Consider the following 24,110-nt stretch of genomic DNA (forward strand, 5'->3'; position numbering starts at 1 on the left):
TGATATTCATTATTATAGCTCAATTAAATGATTCATGCATCCCCTAGAAGTTCGTTGTAACAAAATTTTCTTGTAGTTTCTTATGTTATGTTTATATTTATGTTTATTCTATTATTTAGGATAGAATATCCTAAATAATAGCAGAGGTGGGCATATGCTCCTCCTTAACCAAAAATTCAAAAATAAAGAAAATGAATGTGGGAGGCATTCTAAATGATGCCTAGATGATACCTGGATATGTCACTGAATGCCATTGCCATTGTTAGTCACATAAAGAGCGTCTGCATTGGGTTGTCCATTCAATACTCCCTTGGTGGAATGATTTTGCACATCTGAAGATTATTAAAGGAGTGAGAGAAATAGAGGATAGATATATGTTCACACTATACGTAGTATTGACATACACACACATGCACGTACACACCACACACACACGCACGTGCACACTCACTCACTCACTCACTCACTCACTATCCTTCCAAATGGTGAGCAGCATATGTACCATTAGATGCTCAATTCTTTGCACCCTCACCATTGTGGCACAGACAGTATGGCATAGCCATAACCAAAACTTGTCAATTCAAGGAGCAGATAATATGGATTTTGTGTTATTCTAATTGATAATCTTGAAATATGTTTGTCATTTATTATTATTGCATGGAGATGCAATATAAGTTGCATTGTATTATGTCACTTACCAACCGATGGTTAGTTGGTAAGCCTCCAAGATCAAGAGAGGAAGGTGCTTCTCAGAGTCTTTTACCTGCTCTGTCCATCTGCATGTAACTCAACTCCCATTTGACAGATATTCTTGAAATTTTAAATTTGGGGGTTTCAGAAAAATTTAAGGGGCGGCATCCCAAATGTTATTAAAAAAAAAAGGAAAGAAAAGTTATCTGTATATGGAAATGAAAGTGTTTTGGATATTTGTATATTACTCAATAAGTAAAAGTCAGCTTGTTAAAGTTTCAGTGTATGCCATGTTCTGAGAAGTGTTTAGGATCAGTTTTGAATTGATACATATCTTTTCCATCTTCCCCAAACAAAAATCTATTTGAAAATCTTGCACAGTGCTCACAATTAGTAGTTTTGTCTCTGCTTAACACTCTTGAATTTAATATAACGCATATAATGCATTTATCTCTGTACTTTTGTTGTCTGAAGATTCCTTCAAAATCCACCTATTATTACACTGTGATGTGTTTATACTTCACCCTGACCACTAGGACGGAGGAATTCAAGTTGATTTTAAATACAATTGTTAACCATATTTAGCAGTCACATGATCTTGAACTTTGGTCCACTGAAATACATGTGCATTACTGTGCTCTCATGCTCAAATAGTTGACTAGTTGTGTTATTTACGTTGTACAGTCAGTCCTCGTATAACACGTGTTTACATTACATGAATTCGATCATACATGATTTATACATAGGGGAACGATATCTTGTATAACACGAACCGAATTCGCTTATGCCCGATTCGCCTTTGTGTTTACAAGAAATGGCAGTCGAACGCAGAATCACCCCAATCGAACGCAACACGATAGGAATGAAGAGAAGATTCTGAAAATGTATTTGTTTTTTATATCAGTGAAGGGGAAACACATTTCACCATAACGTAAAAACTAACACAATTCCAGCTATCGGTATAATCGCAAATGCAATTAGATCGAGTTTACTACCAGTTTATAACAGATTCCACTAGTGGAAACGCAACTGGAAATTGTTTTTATTGTTTTGTGGTAGTAACCCCTAGAAATGTGAGGTGTTAATAGTGTATCTCTGCCTTTACGGTGTTGTTTATTCAGTTGCTACACGCGCGCAGCTTTGTTTATGTGTATCAAGCGTGCCTCCTCATCTTGTAATTGTGCTTTATTCCCTAAAAATGAGTAAAATACTTAAAAGATGTGAAAAGCAAGCGTTCTGGTGAAGACACTGCAGATTCAGAGAGAAAAAGAAAAGCAATATCGATAAACAGAGGCGGACTGGGTCAAAAATTCTTACCCGGAAAATTATAGTAGCCTCATACTATACTATGGTTTATGGCCAAAATCACACCGGCCTCCAGCCCACCGGGGTTTTCCCGGTAAGGCTTATGGCCAGTCTGCCTCTGTCGATAGAGAAAAATATGAAATTGTGAAACGCTTTGAGTGAAATGAAAGACCATGTGATATTGCACATGCTACAGACCTAAATGAGGCAACGCCGGGAATTACAAAGAATGCAGAGAAAATAAAAAAAACTTTCATAGCAGGAACAACTCAAAGTGTAATTAAAATCCATTAGATTAAGACACAAAGAATTGGAAGAGATGGAACGGCTGTCATCTGTTTGGATCGAAAATCAAATAAAAACAAGTTTGCTTACGATAGAAGCAAAAGCATTAGCAATATTTTATTACGTAATAGTTGTAATAAAATACGTAAGTATTTTATTATGATTATTTATTGTGTTTGGTAATGTTTTGGTTACAAATGTGTGTTCAATCTTGGGTGGTCGGCACCTAACCCCATTTTTCCCATAGGGCCTGTTGTTTATATTGCACGATTTTGCATTGCACAAGGGTTTCTAGGAACACAACTATCGTGCTATACGAGGACTGACTGTATGACTAGCTTCTTAGCAACTGGTAAGCTGTAGCCAGGAAAGATTCTGGTTGGTTCCTTCATTTGCCCTGCTTTATATATATGCTTTATATATATATATTCACTAGTTTTCAAAGAAAGTGCATCACCCCTTAAAATTGTAATTGTCGTCCGAATAACATAAGTAAATGAAAATATTTCTTACAGATTGCATCAGATAAGATTGACACGTGTAGGTGATGATGTAATATTGCATAAGCTGCCACTTTCAGCTACATAAGCATGCTTTGCAAGAGTTGCAGTCATTCCTTGCTTGTGTCAGGATGGCTCCGAGCAGTGGAAGTCAGTTATTTTCTCGGATGAGAAGAAATTCAACCTGCATGGCTATGATGGGAGACAAAAGATTTGCCATACACCTGGTGAAGAATGCCATCCAGACTGTATGGTGTCTACAGTGAAATTCCCTACCAGCCAAATGATATGGGGGTGCATTTCATATTGCAGAGTAGATCACCTGCCTTTCATAAAAGGTTCCATAAATGCCAATGGATACCTGGCTATATTGGAAGGCAAATTGCTGCCAACTGCATCTTTCAGGATGACTCTGCTCCTTGTCATCGGGTGAAAAGTGTAAGTAGGCACTTCTGTAGTTACTTTAGCTTCATTTCTGTATTAGAGGTTCAACCTTAATGTGTTTACATTTGTTACAAGTGAAAAAATGGTTGGAAGAATGGTCCATTACAACTCTTAGCTGGCCAGGAAACGGCCTGGACCTGAATCTTATAGAGAACTGTTGACATCGTGTGGAATCTGCAGTTGCCAGAAAGAAGCCAAAGACCCTTCGTGAACTTCAGGAAGCCATAATTAGTGTTTGGAACCACGAACTATCAGTTTATCTTCAGAAATTGATCTTGTCAATGCCTCGACGGTGTGCTGCTGTCGTCAGGGCCAGGGGCGATTCACCTAAATATTAGTTTGCATCTGGTGAACTTTTCATTTTGTTTTCCTTTTAAAGTGATAAACTTAAGCAAATTGAGGGCTTCTGATAACATTTCAGCCATAATTGTCATGTTTACCAAACTGTTGTATAAAGGTTGCAAATGCTCATTTTGGAATATTTTGAGAACACCTGTCAAATATTACTTAGCTTTGCCTTAACTATTAATAAATATCTTTTGTTTATAATTCTATTTGTGATGTTAGTGGCGCCTCCATAGCCAGGTGGGCAGGAGCAGCAGTGCGTAGTACACGCTTCTTGATTAGACCAGGGTTCGAGCCCATGACCACCAAATACGGAGGATGCGGAAAGGTCGGGGAATGACCACTGCATGTCCCCGGAACAATATGGCCTTAGTTGCTAATGCTCCTAAACAACGTGAGACAACATGATGTTAGTCATTAATGTAATATACCATCACGAAGGTTAGAAATGTGAAATTCCTAGGTGATGCACTTTCTTTGAATACCAGTGTATATATACAGGATAATTTCTGAAGATATGGTATAATTGGGAATATTTGGTTCAAGGGTACAAGCCGTGCAGATGAAGAATTTTGGGGGTGGATACATTTTGGAAGACTTTTGTTATCTTTTTCATTTAACATATTAAATTATGTTCCATAAATAGCTTAATAGTATTAGTCATGTTTGTTTGTATTTTTAGAGTTTTAGCAGTGATTTGGCATGAATATTGTAGCACATAACTAGCAGTGTAGTGCATGGTAGTAGAATTGTATGGTTTTAATTGTGTTAAAGAAGTAGTGAGAAGGTTCTAATCACATAGATTGGCACATTTTTTTTTTTTGTTTTTAGCTAAGATATATTCTTTTAGTAAGGCTATAACTAATTTAAAACTCCACAAATGTAATGGTATAGTTATAATGTAAACTTAATGGTGTATGCGTATTGTAGCATTTAGTTATATATTAGTTTAGTGGAGTATTGCAAAATTGAAATGAATTTAAATGGAAATCATGTCCCCCCAGACTAAAGTGGCCAAGCAATAGGCTAAAATTAGTGGGAGTGCTGCGGCTTGGGGGAGAACTGAAGGGGGGGGATTCTTCTATGAGACACAGCATAACAAAATGTGCTGTTTGGCTGCTCTAGTCTGAGGCATGATTTCCATTTAAATTCTATTTAATTTGGCATGTATGCACGCATGCACACACACACACACACACACACACACACACACACACACACACACACACACACACACACACACACACACACACACACACACACACACCTCTTGGCTTTGTGTGTGTGTGTGTGTGTGTGTGCGCGCGAGAGAGAGAGAGAGAGAGAGAGAGAGAGAGAGAGAGAGAGAGAGAGAGAGAGAGAGAGAGAGAGAGAGAGAAAGAAGAAACTAGGCACCAACTCAGCATTTTGATGGGGGTTTATAAGAGTTTGAAAAGAGTAGGATGGATGCCCTCAAAAGAATTAAAATAGCATTAGTAGAGGCATATGATTCAAGAAAGCAAGCTTATACAGAATCAGCCAAAAAAAAAATAATAAATAACCCTTCTCATTTCACTATTACTATTATGTTATATTTGCTTTAAACGTTTGTCTAGTTCTGCCATGAATCTGTTTAAGCTATCAACTTCTACAACTTCTACAGATGCAAGTTTGTTCTAGCATCAACCACCTGCTGGAAAAGGCATACTGCCACTCATCTATTCTATGACTGTCTTTCCTCAATTTGAATTTATGCCCTCTCAGTTGATTATTCTGAGCAAGAGGAAGAATCTCATCAGCATTGAGCATGCTCAAACCATTCAAGGTCTTATAAACATCAATCAGATCACTTCGCCGGTGTCTAGTCTCGAAACACTGTAATATGCAAAACTTAAGCCTTTCCTCATAAAAGCAATCCTTTGTTCCATTCACTAATCTTTTTGCCCTTCTCTGTACTCGCTCCAGCAGCTCTGCATCCTTCCCAAAATGAGGCCTCCAGAATGTTCTAGGGTATAATCACCTCCTTATCCCTGCTAGAAAAATTCCTGTATATCATTGACAAGACACCACGAGCTACTCTTGCAGACCGTCTGCACTGTCAGAAAACTTCATATCTGACTGCACAATTACTTCCATGGCCTTTTCATTCTTTACCACCATCAGTGTAGTACCACACAGTTGATATGTTACTCTGGGGTTACTGCTTCCCATATGCAGTACTTTACATTTGTCAATGTTAAACTTCAGTTGCCACCTCTCAGTCCATTTGCTAAACTTTTCTACATCCTGTTGCAGTAGCATACTGTCATTAACAACCCTACCAACCTTTGTATTGTCTGCAAACTTTGACTAAATCTGATATACCATCGTCAATTTCATAAATAAATACAGAAAACAACAATGGACTCAAATTGGTCAGACAAGGCTTCCCCTTAGCAAACCAATGCTGAGCTATAACTGAAGTCTTATCTAGATGCAGTGCTTCGATTAATTTCCCTGGAACAGAAGTTAAACTGACAGGTCTCTAATTACTTGTGTCATCCTTTGATCCTCCTTTGTGAATTGGGGTCACATTTGCACATCTACAGTCCATGGGTACCCCTGAGTCCAAGGAAGCTCTCATAATTATGGCTAAGATTTTGCTTGCTTTATTTGCTGCCTCCTTTAATATAACTGGATAGATCTCGTCCACTCCAGATGCCTTTCTTATGTTTATCTTCAATAATTGGCTCCTCCGTAGTCAGGTGGGAAGGAGCAGCAGTGCGTAGCACATGCTTCTTGATTATACCGGGGTTCGAGCCCGTCACCACCAAATATGGAGGATACGGAAAGGTCAGGGAATGACCACCGCATATCCCGGAGCAGCGTGGCCTTAGTTGCTAATGCTCTTAAAAACCAAATTAAAATAAATTTGATGAATTTGAATTACTGATTAAGTCATCAAATGCAGACATTATAGGGATATCGGAGACATGGTGTCACTCAGACATATGTGATGCAGAATTTAAATATGAGGAGTATGATATTTACAGGAAGTCCAGACAAGATAGGAAGGAGGGAGGGGTTATGTAGGGCTGCCACATGTCCTCATTTTCCCAGACATTTCTTCATTTTTTACATATCATGGACTGTCCGGGAGGAATTTCTAAAATATTGAAAATCTCCTCATACTTATCATTGGTAAAATTTGTAAAATTTGTACGCCAATCAGCTTTGCGGAAGAAATCCCAAGAATCTCCACTTCTGGCTGTAAAAAGCACAGATCAGAAATTGAGGAGTTTATCATGCGTTTGGAGTTGAAATTTTGTTTGTGTAGTTTGACTTTTTCACTCCATTTTTTTTTTTTTTTTTTTTCTCTTTTACATTCTTGCTGAGAAGACAATTCAAAATAAATTTTCCCTCGATGTTTATTTTACCTGAAATTCATTCTAATTAAGCGAATTATTGTAAATTAAAATTAAGATTCCACTTTTTTAAGAGATCTCACATTTTCTATTCTTCTTTCAGCAGTTCGTATAACAATAATTTGATACGTCCAGCTTCAATTTGTCGTATTTATTTACGAGTAAACATAGTTTTTCTATGCAATATTTCTTAATTATTAGGTAATGAAGTAATCGTCACTTCAAATAATTTTTTATTTCTATATTTAGATTAAAATAATTCTTTAATTTACATAAATTCAGGAATACCCATTATTCCAAAAGGAAATGCAAGTTTGCCGACAACTTTAGGATGAAATATCCAGGTTTTCAAAAGGGAAGAATAGATGAGGAGGTGGAATGCATCGTTTGCAGTCCAGAAAGCTATATCTCGGTTGCTAACAAGGGTTCAGGTGATTTGGATTCATATGAATTCAGAGAAACATAAGAACATTAAATATTAAAAATCTTGCAGCAAGGTAACGTTTTTAGTAAATGCCCCTAAATGGCTTGATGCAAGAGTTTGTTGCTGAAGGAACCCTTGCCTTTCATACAGTGGCACATCACCACAGCTATAAATCGATGTCTTGTACAGCAGAATTATTAAAATTGATATGCTCTGATTCAGATATTGCTAGGAGGTTATCTTGTGCAAAAACAAAGACTTGAAGCCATTATTAATTCTGTCTTATCAGTGAATTCAGTTGAAGTTGTTAAGTCTCTGCAGAATGTGCAGTTTTTTGGAGTTTCCACTTATGCCATTAATCATAGATTTCTGAAAAATTTTCACCATTCTTGTGCATTATTTTGACTGGAAAAATGGTGGCGCAAAGGTTAAGCTAATAGAATTAAATAGCAAGTCAAATGAGACCGCAGCTACTATTTCTGGCTATGTTTATGAGACCTTGAGTAAAAGTGGCCTGGATAAGAATGTATTGTATTTGGTGGAGATAATTGTAACACCATGTTTGGAGAAGTGTGGCTAATAGGAGTGGGCTGCCCTATCCACATTCTGCATAACTGTATCCAACATGGAGCAGATGCAATTGATGTAGATATTGACTCCATTGTTCTTAAGATTTTGAATTATTTCAGTGTCTACACTGTACGTGTTGAAAACCTAAAAAAATTCTGCGAATTTACAGAGGTTACCTATATAAAAAAACTTCTGTATTATAGCAGAACACACTGTCTTTTTCTATTACTTGCAATTGAAAGGATTATAAGAATTTATCCAGCCCTAAGGTCTTTCTTTTTGTCTCAAAAAAATCCCTCCCAGATTTTAAAACTTTTTTTTGAAGATGACTTTAGTGAAACTTATCTTATTCGTTGCCAAACTGTAATGTCAGTCTTCAATTCACATATAATGAGCATTGAAAGGAATGACAATTCTTTGATAGAAGTTATTGAAGCTCTTGCTTCCGTAAGGGATATTCTGTCAGAAAGAAGTAAATGTCAGTTCATTTCCTTCAAAGTGAAGGAAATGTTGGAGAAGTGGCAAGAAGAGGGATATACAGAGAAATGTGGAGTTTTCAGAAGAAATATCCAGAACGTATATTCATCATGCACTGAATACTTGGACATGTGGTTGAAACCACTGGAAGAAGTATCTTCATTCAGGTGGATGTCTTTGAGTGCCACTTGAACGGGATAGTGTGGTTTCAACGATTAGGTACCTTCATACAAAAGGAGTATGTGTGGATGATGTGAAGTGTTTGATCAGTTTTGTAATTTAAAAAAAATTTGTAGCAGAAATTAAGGATACTGATGTTTCTGTTCCTTGTAATGTAAGATGGGCTAATTATTTTAACCACTGTAAGAATGAAGAATTTTTCTCAGAGCTATTAATAATTGCTCAAATTTTCTTTTCCATACCACCACATAATGCATTTATTGAAAGACTGTTTTCAATGATGGAGATGCAGTGGTGTAAGGATAGAAACTTGTTTACTGTGGATTCTATTAAGGGACTAATGCTTACAAAATTCAATTTCAGTGACATGCTGTATAAAGATTTCCATTCATATTTATCCAAAAACACAGATTTACAGAGAAAAATTGCATCAGTGGAAAAATATAAAAGAAATGTAGAGAACAGCAAATAAATTTTGCTGTTCTCTACATTTCATTGGAGGCTTGAACTGTTTTCTACATTTCATTTCACTCCAATAAATTTTATTGGAGGCTTGATCATGCAGTATGACGATGTCTTTTGAGGTTTTGATGGACATCTTGGCGAGATCCAAACTTCCTTACATTTCGAGGGTACAGCTCTAAAACTGTGTTTGCAGGCAGGCTGCTAGTTAGTACACCAGACTGAACCTAATCGGTAACTCTCTCGAAGGCTTCCAGTTCAGCTAGTGTATAATCTTGCTACCTCTGCTCTACCAGATAGTGACTTGAGGGAGCCCAAATAGTGTGTATGCGGGGGGGGCATTGTCGAAGCCACGTTATGTGAAGATTCTGGGTATATTCTTACCATGTGTATGCCATATCCAAAATTTCATTACTTCATACAGCATGTCCCCCTCCCCACTTTTCTTACTATTGAATACACCATGAATTGTCAAACTAATAGAGTTGGCTTATCTGTGAAAAGATTTAACCTCCCAAACACTTCCTAGTCCATTTCACAAATATATGTAGTCTCAGTTCTAATCTCAACAATGTCCATTTCCACTTGCAGTCTGCCAAACCCCATGTACTTTTTATAACAGAATCTCAGTTATCGATTGATTCAACCACTGCTCATCTCAGTTGCCCAAATTATTCACTGTTTTATTCCTTTCATTTCAAAGGTGATACTTGTGCATATGTCCATTCTGATATTCCCTGTCAAAGGCTTGGTAATTTGGAATCTCCTCTTTTCGACCTTTTCTGGCTTAAAATCTCTCTACCTCATTCTGTCAAATTCATCTGTTGTCTCTACCGTTCTCCCAACTCCACTTGGCGCTCTTTGACTTCCTCTCCGGTGCCCCCGTAGGCAGGTGGGCAGGAGCAGTAGTGCGTAGCACACGCTTCTTGATCAGACCGGGGTTCGAGCCTGTGACCACCAAATACGGAGGATGTGGAAAGGTCAGGGAATGACCACCGCATATCCCCGGAGCAATATGGCCTTAGTTGCTAATGCTCCTAAAAACCAAATAACAACAACTTCCTCTCTTTACAACTTGACTTTCTCCAGTCCAACTTTCCTAATGGTGCTATAATTTTCCTTGGTGATTTTAACGTTCGCAACTCCAGCTGGCTTCTGTTCTCTAGTCACACAGACCCAGCTGGTCGAGATACTGAGGCTTTTGCAATTACTAATGACCTCGCACAGATTGTTCATTTACTTACCAGAATACCAGACAATCCCATCCATGCAGTCAACAAGCTTGATCTTTTTCTAACAAACAACCCTTCTAAGTACACGGTCGAAGTGAGTGGTCATTTAGGCACCTCAGATCACAACTTGATGATTGTCTCTTCTCCAATGGAGCCTTTATCTCATGGATATACCCAACCTCATGTTGTTTGGCATTACAAGAATGCAAAATGGGATGACCTGCACGATTTCTCTTTTCCTTGGTCGGATTACTGTTTCAAAACTTCTGATTTTGACTTTTGCTCAGATTTTGTCAATGAAATTATTCTTGTAGAGTATGAATCCTTTATTCCACACTCCACTTTAAAATCTTGTTCTTTATCTAAACCTTGGTTTTCCACTAAATGCGCTATGGCTGTTCAAGAGAAGAATGTTGCATATCGTAAATTGGCTTGTTTCCAATTCTTCAGTTTCATTCTTCTGCCTACACCAAGGCTTGCAAGAATTGTAAAGCAGTTATTAATCAGTCCAAACTAGATTTTGAACAGGGTAAGAGTAGAAAACTTGCTTTTTGCCCTAATGGTAGCCGAACATTCTGGTTTCTTGCCAAAGGTATTGGCTGCAACTTTTGCCCATCTCTGCTCCCACCTCAGTCAAAACCAGATGGTTCTATTGTCACTTCAGCTAAGGATAAAGCTGACCTGCTAGCAACTCATGTATTAATGAAGGTAAAACACCTCCCAACATTCCCAACACACTCCATTCAATGCCTCCTGTGATCTACCGTCAAAAGCATGTCAGCAGGATTTTGACAAATCTTGATGCTCAGAAAGCTCCAGGTCCTAATGGTATTTCTCCACTTGTTTGGCTACCATTAGGGCAAAAAGGGCACTTTCTTATTCCAAAGATGTTTTTCCTTCTGCTATTTGAAATTTTGTTCATATCCAGCCAGTTCATAAAAACGGTGACAAATCCTTGCCATCCAGTTATCGATTACATTGCAATTACTTCTACTCTTTCTAAAGTAATGGAGAAATCAATTAACTGCCAACTCTTAAACTACCTAGAAACTTTACATCTGATCAACGATCGCCAGTTTTGATTCCGTCAGTCTCGATCCACTGGTAATATTCTGGCTTATGTTACCCATTTATGGTCAATAAATTCTATGGAAATGTTTGGTGAAACACAGTCAGTTGCTCTTGACATCTCAAAGGCTTTCAATTGTGTTTGGCATAAAGGTCTTCTGAACAAACTTCCATCTTATGGTTTGCCAACTGTTTTTTGTAATTGGTTATCCAGTTTTCTCTTCGACCACTCACTGTCTTCTAATTTCTCCACTCTGGTGTGCCCCAAGGTTCAGTTCTTTCTCCCACTCTTTTCCTCTTGTATATTTATGACCTTCTTCCATTGACCGGAAATCCATTCCATAGTTTTGCCGATGATAGCACATTGTATTTCAGTTTGAGAAACTGCCCTGCTCAATCAGCTTCAACTTCTAATATCTGCTACCAATTACTTAAATGCCAATCTTCAGGTAATTCTCCAGTGGGGCAAACACAACTTAGTTGATTTCAGTCCTGAAACTCAGTCCTGCCTTATATCTCGCAAAAAAGGATTCTTCAGCTCCTATTGCTTATCTTTGGTGACACTCCAATTTCTAGGCAAGATGATCTTTGGTGATCTATTGCTTATATTTGGTGACACTCCAATTTCTAGGCAAGATGATCTTTGGTGATCTATTGCTTAAATTTGGTGATATTCCAATTTCTAGGCAAGATGATATATCTGTTTTGGGGATTACCCTGACTTCTAATCTCTCTTGGTACAAGCACATTACAAATGTTGCTTCCTCTGCTTCCAAAAAAACTTGGTTTTCTCTTTAGCTCTCCACGTTACTTTTCTTCTAAACAGCTGTTCACTCTGTACAAATTGCAAAATCCGCCCTACCATGGAATATTGTTCTAACATCTGGGGCGGTGTCCCCAAAATCTCTCTCAGGCTACTAGATTCCATTCAGAAGAGGGGCAGTTAGGTTAATTAATGACTCATCTCTGACAGAGTCTCTTCACTCTCTGTATCATAGGCTTTTTGTTTCTGCTGCATGTCTTTTCTACAGATACTTCCATGGGCACTGTTCTTCTGAATTGACTTCTATAATTCCTGCTCTCTCTTTCAAAACAGTCCGAAAACATGCCACCACCAGTCAACATACATTTACTTTCCAACTTTTCATCTTCCTCGTTTATTCATTCAGCTGCCATTTTCTGGAACAATCATCCTTCATACGTATATTTCCTGAAAATTACAGTTTAATGTCAACAGATATCTTGAAGTTCAAGATATTTGTTGGCAGAAGGAAGAAGTTCAAGTCTAATGTCAACAAATATCTTGTTTTGTCTTCTCAACCCCCAACCCAAGCATGGTACTAAGTACTATAGGTTCTAATACCTCTGGTGTTTGGGGTTCTCATAAAAAAAAAAAAAAAAAATTACGCTGAGAAAATTAAAAGTATTTTTTTTATTCATACCATAAGTAAATTTTTTGTGTATCATTTTTTACAAGTTAAGCAATCTGCATAAGAATGGTAATTGTGAATTATGTTATTTAAGGGATTTGAGATATTCAATTAAAATATTTAACATGTTATTACTTTGCCAGTGACTGTGTTATTATTCTATTACCATAATAAACTGTTATTAAAGGCATAGGCATTTTTGAAAAGACTGTAAGAGAAAGTAAGGTGTGTTTTGATAGAATAGGGAAAAGCGTCCTTAAAAGTCCAGATTTTTCTGCCTAAATGTTCTCATTTTTAAGGTTAGAAAGGTGGCAGCCCTAGCGTTATGCTTCTTTCTAAAGAAGCATATTAAATATAAGATAGTGCATCCAGTTGACATGGGTGGCCCGTGCAATGTTGAGTCAGTTTGGTGTGACATGCTCCAGGAAAACAAAAATGAGAGTAGGAGCATGCTATTGTCCTAATGACTGTGATGAGTATACCAAACTACAGAGAAATAGTGGGCCATTAAATCAGAATGTCTTATAAGGGATTATTTTAACTTACAAGACGTTGACTGGAATTTGTGTTTTGATCACTCACACAATATCAAGACTTTTGTGTATTTATTAGATTGATTAGATTTATTAGTTTATACTCTGACCTAGATAAAACATCAGTAGCAAGATGCGGTTTTTAATACAAGGTGGCTACATATTCAATAAATAACATGTGAAATTTCAATCCCATAGGTGATTGTACACCAATGGTGGAGCTCGGAATCTGAGGAAGGATGCTATGGTTGACAAAGTGGAGTATCGAGCAGGGATCAAGTAAAAGTTCCTGCATTTGCAGGGTAAGGAAGCTCAGGAAATTGACGAAGAAATGAAAGCTGTGTATGGGCAGAATTGGGCATCCTATGACACTGTAAAAAAGTGGAAACGGGAGTTCCAGTGCGGTTGTACAAGCGTCTTTGACGAGCCAAGAGAAGGAATGCCATTAACATTCACAGACAGTGAGACGGTTGCAAAGGTTGAGCAGCTGGTGCTGAGTGACAGACGTGTGACAATTCATTTCATCGCAAATGCAGTGGGAATTAGTTATGGGTCTGCCCACAGCATATCTGCACATGTCTAAGGTCTCTGCAAGATGGGTTCCAAGATTGCTGACACCTTTGCAGAAGCAATGTTCTTGCCACTTGGATTTGTGTAATGTGGATGTTGAGAATTTTTTTGATCGGTTGGTGACAAATGATGAATGCTAGGTGTACCAGTATGATCTGGAGACTAAAGAAGTGTCAAAGCAGTGGAAGCACACCTCCTTTCTGCCTCCCAAAAAGTCAAAGACCACTTCATCTGCAAAGAAGGTAATGTCTGTGTTTTGGGACAGAAAAGGGGTTATCCTGACAGATTACTTACCTCGTGGTTCCATGCTTACCTGAGAATACTACAGAAACCTTTTGAAAACGTTACGTGATGCTTTGAAGGTGAAAAGGTGTGGAATGTTAACCAAAGGTGTCCGTCTTCTGTAAGATAATGCACCAGCTCACATGGCCGTTGCCGCCACCAATTTTGTTGGCCAGTTTCAGATTCAAACTACTGCAGCACCCACCCTATTCGCCTGATCTAGCACCATCAGACTTTTTCTTGTTTCTAGAAATGAAGAAACCATTGCGTAGATAGCCATTTGATTCGTCTCAGGAAGTCATCAATGAAGAGGAATTGTGGTTTCAGGCAAAAAGTGCGGACTTCTATGATCGAGGCATTAAACCAACTGATCCATAGATGGGAGAAATGTGTTATTGTACGTGCAGAGTAGATAGAAAAGGATTAAAGTTTCTGTGAAGTTTCACCTTTCTAGGGCTATTATTTCTAGGTAAGGGTACGAACTTTTTGATACCCCCTCATATATCCCAAACCTGTTATGTTGCTACAAGTGCTAAAAGATTGGTCATTTGCAAGTGGTTCGTAGGGGAGTAGCTGCCTGCATCACATATGGATCTCCAGAGCACAGCCAAGTTCACTGCACAGGTGCAACACCCAAATATCTGAACTGTAGACAAGACATGTCCCCTCTGGAATCAGGTGAAAAAGATACAACGATATAAAACTGAACGTAACCTAACTTACGAGGAAGCCAAAAAATCCCCACCAGTCTGAACCACAGACCAGCAAACTTATGCCCAGGCAACCATGAAAAATGTATCAATTGCCACTCAAATGGAAGTAACTATCCCACCCAGTAAATCCCTAGTTAACTGAGCTAGGTCAGTATTGTTCACTATACCATGTAAACCAAGAAAAGCAGTAAATACACCGATAACCATTAAACCAGCTGCTGCTCCCCAGCTGAACATAGCCATAGCATCTGATACCAATCAAACAACATAGACATTGTTGACAAATCATGTGAAGAGAACCACATTTTAGAGCTATTTACTGATGAGGAAATCGATACTATACTAGAAAACATTACTTCCCTAAAAGGGGACAACATAGAAATGAACGACAAATCCACAGCCCCTTGGAAACAAACTGAGGGATCCTTTGTAATGCATATTCTCTTACAATGGAACTATAGAGGTTATCGCACCAATTTGTATATTATGATGCAGTAACAAAGGTACTGGATGCAAATTTACTTGGATTTCAGGAAAGTTTTTGTTGCACGTAAAAGACTGCTGTATAAACTGCAACCATCTTCCTGAGTTGGAGAAGACAGAGGGTGGTCATTAATGGACACTGCTCTTCATGAACTAATGTTATTAGTGGAGTTCCCTAGGTTCAGTGGTGGGCCCTTTATTGTTTTCTGTATTTATTAATGATATTGATGAAGGCATATGAGGCTTAATCCCTAAATTTTCAGATGATACAATGGTTGGCAGTGTGTTAATGGCAGCAATCAGTGTAAGCTACTGCAACAAGTAAAAATGGCAGTTGATATTTAACATTGATAAATACAAGGTACAGAATATGAGTAGCAGTAATCACAGATTAACATATCAACTTTGTGGTACTACACAGGTAGTGGAAATTATGTCATATGAAGGGGTAATTATGTCAGATATAAAGTTTTCTGTGCATTGCAGACAGGTTTCCAGGTCAGCTAATGGGGTTTGTCAATGATGTACAGGAACTTTGATAGCAGGGATAAGGAGGTGATTATCCCTTTGTATAAGGCAATGGTTAGACTGCATCTTAAGTACTGCATACAGGTCTGGAGGCTTTGTTTTTAGAAAGGATGTAGATCTGCTAGAACAGGTGCAGAGAAGTGCAGTGAGAGTGGTGAAGGGATGAAAGTGTGGTCTTGCCAAGACCGGTTTCAGTTCTGTAAATTGTTGCCTCTAGAGACTAGGCTCCTCTGAGTTAATCTGATTGAGGTGTTTAAGACTTTGAATGGATTGAGCAAGCTCACTGCTGATTGCATTCTGCTCTTGCTCAGACTACACACATTTTGGGACATAAATTTAAATTGAGGAAGGATGGTTGCAGGATAGATGTGTGGAGGTTTGTCTTCAGCTAGCATGCAGTTGATCGTTGGACCAAACTTTCATATGGTGTTGTGGAAATGGGCAGAGTGAATAAATTCAAGGAAGAACATACTATTGGAGCGGATGGACCATGTGATGTGTGAGCATATATTTTTTTTTTTCTGATGCTTTATAAGCTTGCTTTCTTGCATCATAAGCCACTACTAATAATAATAATCGCACTGTGCATCAAACAAAAAGCTATATAATTGCAAAGATAATTGCAGGTCATCCAACAGGTTTTCACGTGCAATTTTCATATGAAATATATATAAAAAAAATCACATCAGTATCTATTGCAGTAAAAGCTGAATGTGGAAATATTTTTGAGGGTCACCTGTCTGATTATCTGCTGGTACTGCCATGTTAAACAACATCAACGTGGCAATTTTTGTTTATTTGTATTTACCATAGGCCACCGAAAAGGTTGTGGTGCTAGATGAAGAGATTGTGCCTTTTTCATAAAGTATACAATTCAAGTCCTACCTGTTGTAGAAAAGGTTGTATTATTGACGATGCTTGACATTGGGACTTCAGTGAAACAGTTGTGTGAAATGTGTTGCTTTCATCTTCCAAAATATGCCTTGTACAGTACAGAATATTTTGGAAGGAGAAATAATTTTATATTTACTATTACTATTGCAGTATTTACTGTACTTTTCCTTTTCCATGCTCTTTTTTGATGTTTCTCATTCTCTCTCTCTCTCTCTCTCTCTCTCTTAAAAAAAAAAAAAAAAACTGCTTTTTTGTTTTGTTGAACATTAACTTAATGTTCATTATGAATTTTAGGAACATCACACATCCAGCCATTCATTGCTCAGAGATTTGCAACATTTTTACCTGGTATTTCACTTACTCTAGAAAGAATCATCAGTGGTGATCCTAAACAAGGAATGGTATGTATGAATCAATCATAAATTCACTGAGCCTTAAATAAATTTTTTTAGATAACAGTATTTTGTGATAATGATTATTTAAATTTTTTTTCTTTTTTTTTTTTTTTTTTTGATGATAGATAATAACTATAGGGTAATTTATAATTTGAAATACTGTATATACTAGCATATAGCAGTGCAGACAGGCTGCAAGAGTAGCTCATGGTGTCTTGTCAATGTTATACAGGAATTTTTCTAAGGGATAAGGAGGTGATTATCCCCTTGTATAAGACAATGGTCAGGCCACACCTTGAGTACTGTATACAGGTCTGGAGGCTTCATTTTAGGAAGGATGTAGAGCTGTTGGAGTGAGTGTAGAGAAGGGCAATAAGATTAGTGAATGGAACAAAGGGTTGCTCTTACGAAGAAAGGCTTAAGTTGTTCAACTTAGTGTCTGGAGACTAGGCACACATGGTTTGAGCATGCTCAATGCTGATGGGATTCTTCCTCTTGCTCAGAATAATCACCTGAGAGGGTATAAATTCAAATTGAGGAAAGACAGTTGTAGGATAGATGTGCGGAAGTTTGCCTTTAGCCAGCGTGTGGTTGATTGCTGGTACAAGCTTCCATCTGTCGTAGAAGTTGATAGCTTAAATAGATTCAAGGCAGAATTAGACAGACATTTGGAGTGAATGGATGGGTGAAATTAGAAGATTTCTTTTTCTTTTTTTTTTTTTTTTTTTGGCTGATGCTGTATAAGCTTGCTTTCTTGCATAATGCTAAATATTTATTTAATTCTCTATGCTATAATAATAATAGTATATTACAATATAGTACTTGAATAAACATTACCTGTCTTAAGTTTTTTATTTGACTTACAAAAATATTGTTTCAGCATTTTTACTGTAATACATTTGTAAAATGCACTGCAGTTATTATTTTGGAGAATATTGAAAATCTAAGTGCATCAACCTGCTTATAGCGAAATCTATCTTTACTTTGTAGAAGGAATATACTGTAGATGATATGAATTAGTCTGTAATTAAGTCACAAAGGAGTTTAGGCAAGCTAAGCCATATGAGAAATCTCTGGCAAAGAATAGCAGCAAAGACTTCTCTCCTTATATTAACAGTAGAAGGAAAGGGTTGAATCACATTGGGCCACTGGATGCCAGTGAGTTAACTGTTGATGACCTTGCCCATGTTCTAACTTTAATGGAGAGCTAAATGGTTTTGTGATAACTGAAAGGAAAGTGGAAAAGAAATTGAAATTAAACATGTAAAAGGTTTCTGGGGTGGTTAAAATCTATCCAATTATGTTAAGAGAGAGCAGAGGAGGTAAGCAAACCCTTAGCCATAATTATGAGAGCATCCTTGGATTCAGTGGAGATCCCTACGGGCTGGAGATGTGTGATTGTATTCCTAATTTACAAAGGGGAATCAAAAGATGACACGAGTAATTACAGATCTGTTAAAACAGTAGAAGGAAAGGGTTGAATCACATTCAGTAAAAAAAAAAATGGAGTAAGTGGTTAAAGAAGTAATGCAGGATTATCTACACAGGACTGCAGTTACAGCCTGGATTTTTTAAGGGATGGTCTTGTTCTGACCAATCTGATTAAATACTATGATGCAGTGACCAAGGAACCGGATGAAAAAATAATGTTGATATCGTATACTTGGATTTTAGGAAAGCTCTTGATACTGCTGTACAAACTGAAGCAGTGTGGCATTAAGGCCAAGTTACTGCTATGGATTAAGGGATGTTGAGTGGGAGAAGACAGTGATTATCAATGGGCACCGCTCTTCTTAGACTAATGTTGTTAGTGGGGCCAGGTGCTGAATCCCCAGGTTCAGCATCTGGCCCATTCACATTATTGATCAACAATGTGAATTACAGGCTAGTAAATTGAAATTTTTTTTTTGGTTCAAAATTGTACATGTGGATAAGAGGTTGAGAGGTTTTATTACTCTGCACATTTTTTTTTTATTCAGGTTTTTTAAATGTAATTTTTTAATGGCAGTTACTTTCCACTTGTAATTTCTTTACTACACAATAGAAGAAAAATAACTTAAATTTTTTTAAAAGAAATTGTGTAACTTTTCATTGATGTTGTAAAACTAGTTAAAATTGTTACTACATGTCTGCAAATCTAATTGGTCAGAAGTGCAGAGAGCAGTGTTCCTTATACTGGGATCTGCAAGAAGATGTACTTTCTACTCATTATGTGTACTATGCATGAGTTGTATAGCAAAAAATATACGAGCTAACTCAACATTCTAATTTTGAGAGGCAGTTGTTGAGACTTTTTCTCTTGCATTTTTGGAGATTTATAGATAAACAGATTTTTAATAGTTTCATTTTTAAATGTGCATGATTTGAAACTCGGAAGGACAAATTTTGAGGGTGGACTAGGAATAATTTTGTGTGTAGGAATATTTTTATTAGTGAAAACAGTAAAATAAAATATTTTCATTGGGAAAAAATATTGTCATTGGTAAAGCTAGGAATTAAATGAGCTCTGTAGTCGAAAAAGTTTTCATGAAATGAAGATAGTATCATCCAAACTTTTTCATGCACTCTCACAGGTATGGTTGCATGCAATCCAAATTTGGTGTTACATTAAAATGAAAGAAAAATACTTGAAATATGTAATTGGTATGTTGCTGCTTGGATGATATTTTTAAAACATGATGATTTTGGCTTTCTACCCAGTTCTGAATTAGCTGAAGTGAAACCAGATAATGATAAACTGATCATGTTTTTGTGATTGCAGAAGCAGAGAAGCAGCAAACCTGTCTGAAGAATGAGCTTGAAGCTCTGCTGACCATCTTTAAAATGATGGATGCATGTGAATTGTTTATTCCCATTTCAATGCAGCTTTTAATCACAACCATCTTAATATATACACTTTCATTCATACTGGAAATGAAAAAAGTAGTAAAAGTTAAAAAGTTAATGTCATATCTAGACTGCATTAAAGCATTTGAAAAAAATTCAAAATAATTTAGAACAGTCCAAACTGTCTTCTCACAGTGTTCTCTGGGAAACAGACAAACAGTGGGTAAAAGTTTCTGAAATTAGGGGAAATTTATTGCAAGGGAAACTTATCATTACTTGGTTAGAGAAGTTGACAATTGCTGATTTGTTTGTAAAATAGAAAAAAAATTGCTATTTTTATTAGTTAATTTATTATTTATCAATTTTTTTCTGTTGTTTCAGGTTGTGACTGTAGTAAGTTGTCTTTCTTAAATTTGTTTTGTGGTAGGTATATATTTTTAAAGATGCATTTAAAGAAATAAAGAAGTAATGTATTTAACAAATTGAAGAAATAATTCATTTAAAGAATTACTACATGCACTATTAACTATATATTCAGTATTTTTTTAAAATAAAATTTTTTGTTGTAGTAAGCAATTTTATAATTGAAAAACTAGCTTGTTTATGAATTTTTTACTATAATATTACACAGTATATCATATTTTTATTATAATATTACAAGTAATATTATAGTAAAACTTTTCATAGTTTTCCTATAATATTACACATTATATCACAGTTAAGTAGGAAAGCATTCCTAAATGGGAATGCTTTTCCTACTTAACCAGCAGTGGTGGTGATGTACCTGATAGGTGACCCTTGAAAATAACATTACTATGTTAACCGTTCATCAATGTTTAAAAATATGAAAGTTTTTATACCTTCCTAAATATAGTGAAACTTTTGCAGCAGTAGTTTCTGAAGTGATTTTCTTATTGTTTTTATATGGAAATTGTGGGCAGAAATTGTTGGAAAAACAGTGGTGGGGCACCTGTCAGATGCCTTGTCATGTTTTTCCAACAATTTAGTTTTTGCATGAAGAGTGGCATGGTACTGTTCAAATACTGATGCTCTGTTTGTTTAAAGTTTTAGGTTTCTTGTTTTCCCTCTCCAACTAGTTCCGTAAACGTCTACCCTCTTATCCAAGTTGTTTTTGAAAGATTTATTGTTTTCGCAGAGTAAAGATAACACAAAACATGACCTTCTCTCAAAATGGAAGCTACTCTGTGGGAAGCAACATAGCGTATTTCAAATTTTGCATGCATTTAAAGGGCACCAAATTTAAAATAAACTTGAAAAGGGAATTAATGTATTGAATATATATAATGATTTTAAAATTTTTTAATAATATTTATATACATAATAAGAAGAAAAATGTGTGTGTATATTTGAAATTTCAAGTATATGATGGTTTTTGAATTGGAAAATGAAACAGACTAAGTTGACTGATGCTTCTATTTTATATGTAAACTGTTTTTTTGTAATATTCAGCAAAATTAATTTTTTTTTTAAAATGAAAGGCATAAAATGCACAGCTTGTTTTTAAAACTTAAAAAAAGTTACATGGAATAAACATTGCGATCCATTAAAAATAGATTAAATATTGACATTATTCAAGCAGAATAAAAGAAAAAAAAAAGAACATGTCAGGTGCCCCGCCACTATTTTTTGTTATAAATGGCAACAAGAAGGTGCAAAAAATAAATTTTGCACATTTTCCTTCATATGTGCTAGCTTTTTAAAAAAAAAAAGTGGGGGGGGGGGGGTGATTACAGAGTATGTTAAAAAGCATAGTTATATTTCAGGATGAAACTTGATGTTCGGGGAAACATAGGTAAGAAAATCACATTATCGTCCTTTCATTATAGACTGTTATAAATGATGGCACTTTACAAGAAGAAAATGAAAATTAATCAATAATTATTTGACTTCAATGAAATTATTAATTTCATTATTGGGATTAATTTAGTCCATAGAGGACAAAAGTTTTCCTGAAATAAAAACAAAACATTCTGATCATTAAAAAAAAAATGATTTTTTTTTTCAAGTTGACAGAATTAAAAAATAGTCTTGATTCTTTATCAGGCTACAGCAGTATTTATCCAACTTTTCCAAGTTGTGGAACACTTTGATATCATGATTTTATCTGGGGAACACCAGAGAACCAAAAAAATGCAAGTATATATATGCAACAAACAGTATATGTGTTTATTAATACAAACCAGTGCAATCTGAGAAAAAATGCTAATCATTAAATATATAATTATTTTTTAATATGTACATATCACATAACATATTATATAAAGATCATTAAGTTAATGTGATGGATGAGCTTGTTGGTTTGAACAAAGTCATTTTATATCCAGTGTTATGTTGAATAATTGAATATACATTTTGGGCTCTACGTTAAATCTCTTTCAGTATTTAGTTTTTGTCGAACCATATCTAGAACTCCTGTTTCACAGAGATAGATGGTAGCAAAGGATAGGACTTTTAGTTGAGCTCGTTGAGCAATTTCTGGGTAAGATCACAGTACTTTTATCAGAACTTAATCAGATAAATATTAGGAAATTCCAACTTTAAATCACCATCAGATCTTAGGTCAATATACTGCCCCATCTTTTTACATTTTAAATATGGGGTTTTGTTGTTGAATGGAATGTGATTCCAATCAAAAGTTTTGGAATCCTTGCAAGTGGATTGTTATGTCATCTTTCACTGCAGCATTTAATTTGAAGTTGTTCTCCGATAATAAGTTGTCCAGGGTGGGAAAGCAAGTATATTCACCTTTCTTTATGAGGGAACACCAGAACTCAAGTTTCCTTTTCACACCTGATATTTTGTAGCATCTAAAGAAAAAACAGTAGTGTCTTTGCCTTGAAGGCATAAGTTTAATTCATTCATTTTTGTAAATATATCTGCCAAGTAGGTTAAATGTTGCAGCCAGAGAACATCATGAAGTCTATCAGATAAATTAACTATATTTGTTTAAAAAAAAAATAACAACTACAATTTCATTTCTTAATTCAAACATCCTGATGAGCACTTTGCCTGTGTTCAACCGTTGTATTGGAGTAAGCAAAAGTAAGGAAGTATGGAGACTTCTCATATCTTCACAAATGATTGCAAGTCTAAAAGTAGTGTTGCACTTTTATAAAATTGATTACCTTAACAATTTCATCCAGTATATCACTCTGTGTTTGAGGCATTCTTTTGGTCACAATTTGCTGGTTGTTAATTACACAGTGTAAGCGAGAACAACCAGGATTTTGTTGTTTTATCCATGCTATGACATCCTTCACCACATCAGTCATACTTTGTGCTCTGTCAGTACATACATCTTTACATTTGTCCCCCCCCCTCCCTGGGCGCCTCCGTAGCCAGGTGGGAAGGAGCAACAGTGCGTAGCACACGCTTCTTGATTAGACCGGGGTTCGAGCCTGTCACCACCAAATACGGAGGATGTGGAAAGGTCAGGGAATGACCACCGCATATCCCGGAGCAATATGGCCTTAGTTGCTAATGCTCCTAAAAAAAAAAAAAAACCAAACAAACAAACATTTGTCCCAAGAGATTTCATTATCCTTAAAGACATCCAAAATTTGGTAAATTTCTTTGTCAGTTGCAAAGCTGGACAACACCTTACATAAGAGAAAATCCTTGTTAACTTCATCATCATGCGAATAGCGTACAACACTAAAATCACTCAAGCCCTGCAACATCAATGATCATTGAGCTGAAGGCAAAAGAAATCGCACCTTAATCGAACAAATAAAACTGATTTAATATCATCTGCCATAGCATGAATATGCCAAGTTACTGAGCTGTTGGATAAAGAAACACTCAATTTGTTTTACAGATGCTTCATTCACAACTGTACTAACAACATCAACAATATGGTTTTATAAGACTTTCCACATTAGTGTGAGGCGCCTCCGTAGCCAGGTGGGTAGGAGCAGCAGTGCGTAGCACACGCTTCTTGATTAGACAGAGGTTCAAGCCCGTGACCACCAAATACGGAGGATGCGGAAAGGTCAGGGAATGACCGCTGCATATCCCTGGAGCAATATGGCCTTAGTTGCTAATGCTCCTAAAAACCAAATAACAAACAA

At 36.4% G+C, this 24,110-nt stretch overlaps 1 protein-coding gene across 2 annotated transcripts in view; it reads left to right on the forward strand.

Annotated features, from left to right (window-relative positions):
- Nucleotides 1-24,110, forward strand: part of Tti1 (Telo2 interacting protein 1) — a 600,292-nt gene that overhangs the window by 106,474 nt on the left and 469,708 nt on the right. For both annotated transcript variants that reach the window (XR_016547507.1, XM_090382195.1), the window contains exon 5: nucleotides 17,093-17,199. Coding sequence is in view for 1 of the 2 variants with exons in the window: in XM_090382195.1 (XP_090238321.1) it covers nucleotides 17,093-17,199 (107 nt within the window). In the remaining variant the exon portion in view is untranslated. The remainder of the gene's footprint in view (nucleotides 1-17,092; nucleotides 17,200-24,110) is intronic.

This window comes from Mastigoproctus giganteus, chromosome 10 (genome assembly GCF_048544385.1).
Source record: "Mastigoproctus giganteus isolate SK-2022 chromosome 10, ASM4854438v1, whole genome shotgun sequence".
In the NCBI taxonomy this organism is placed as follows: Eukaryota; Metazoa; Arthropoda; class Arachnida; order Uropygi; family Thelyphonidae; genus Mastigoproctus; species Mastigoproctus giganteus.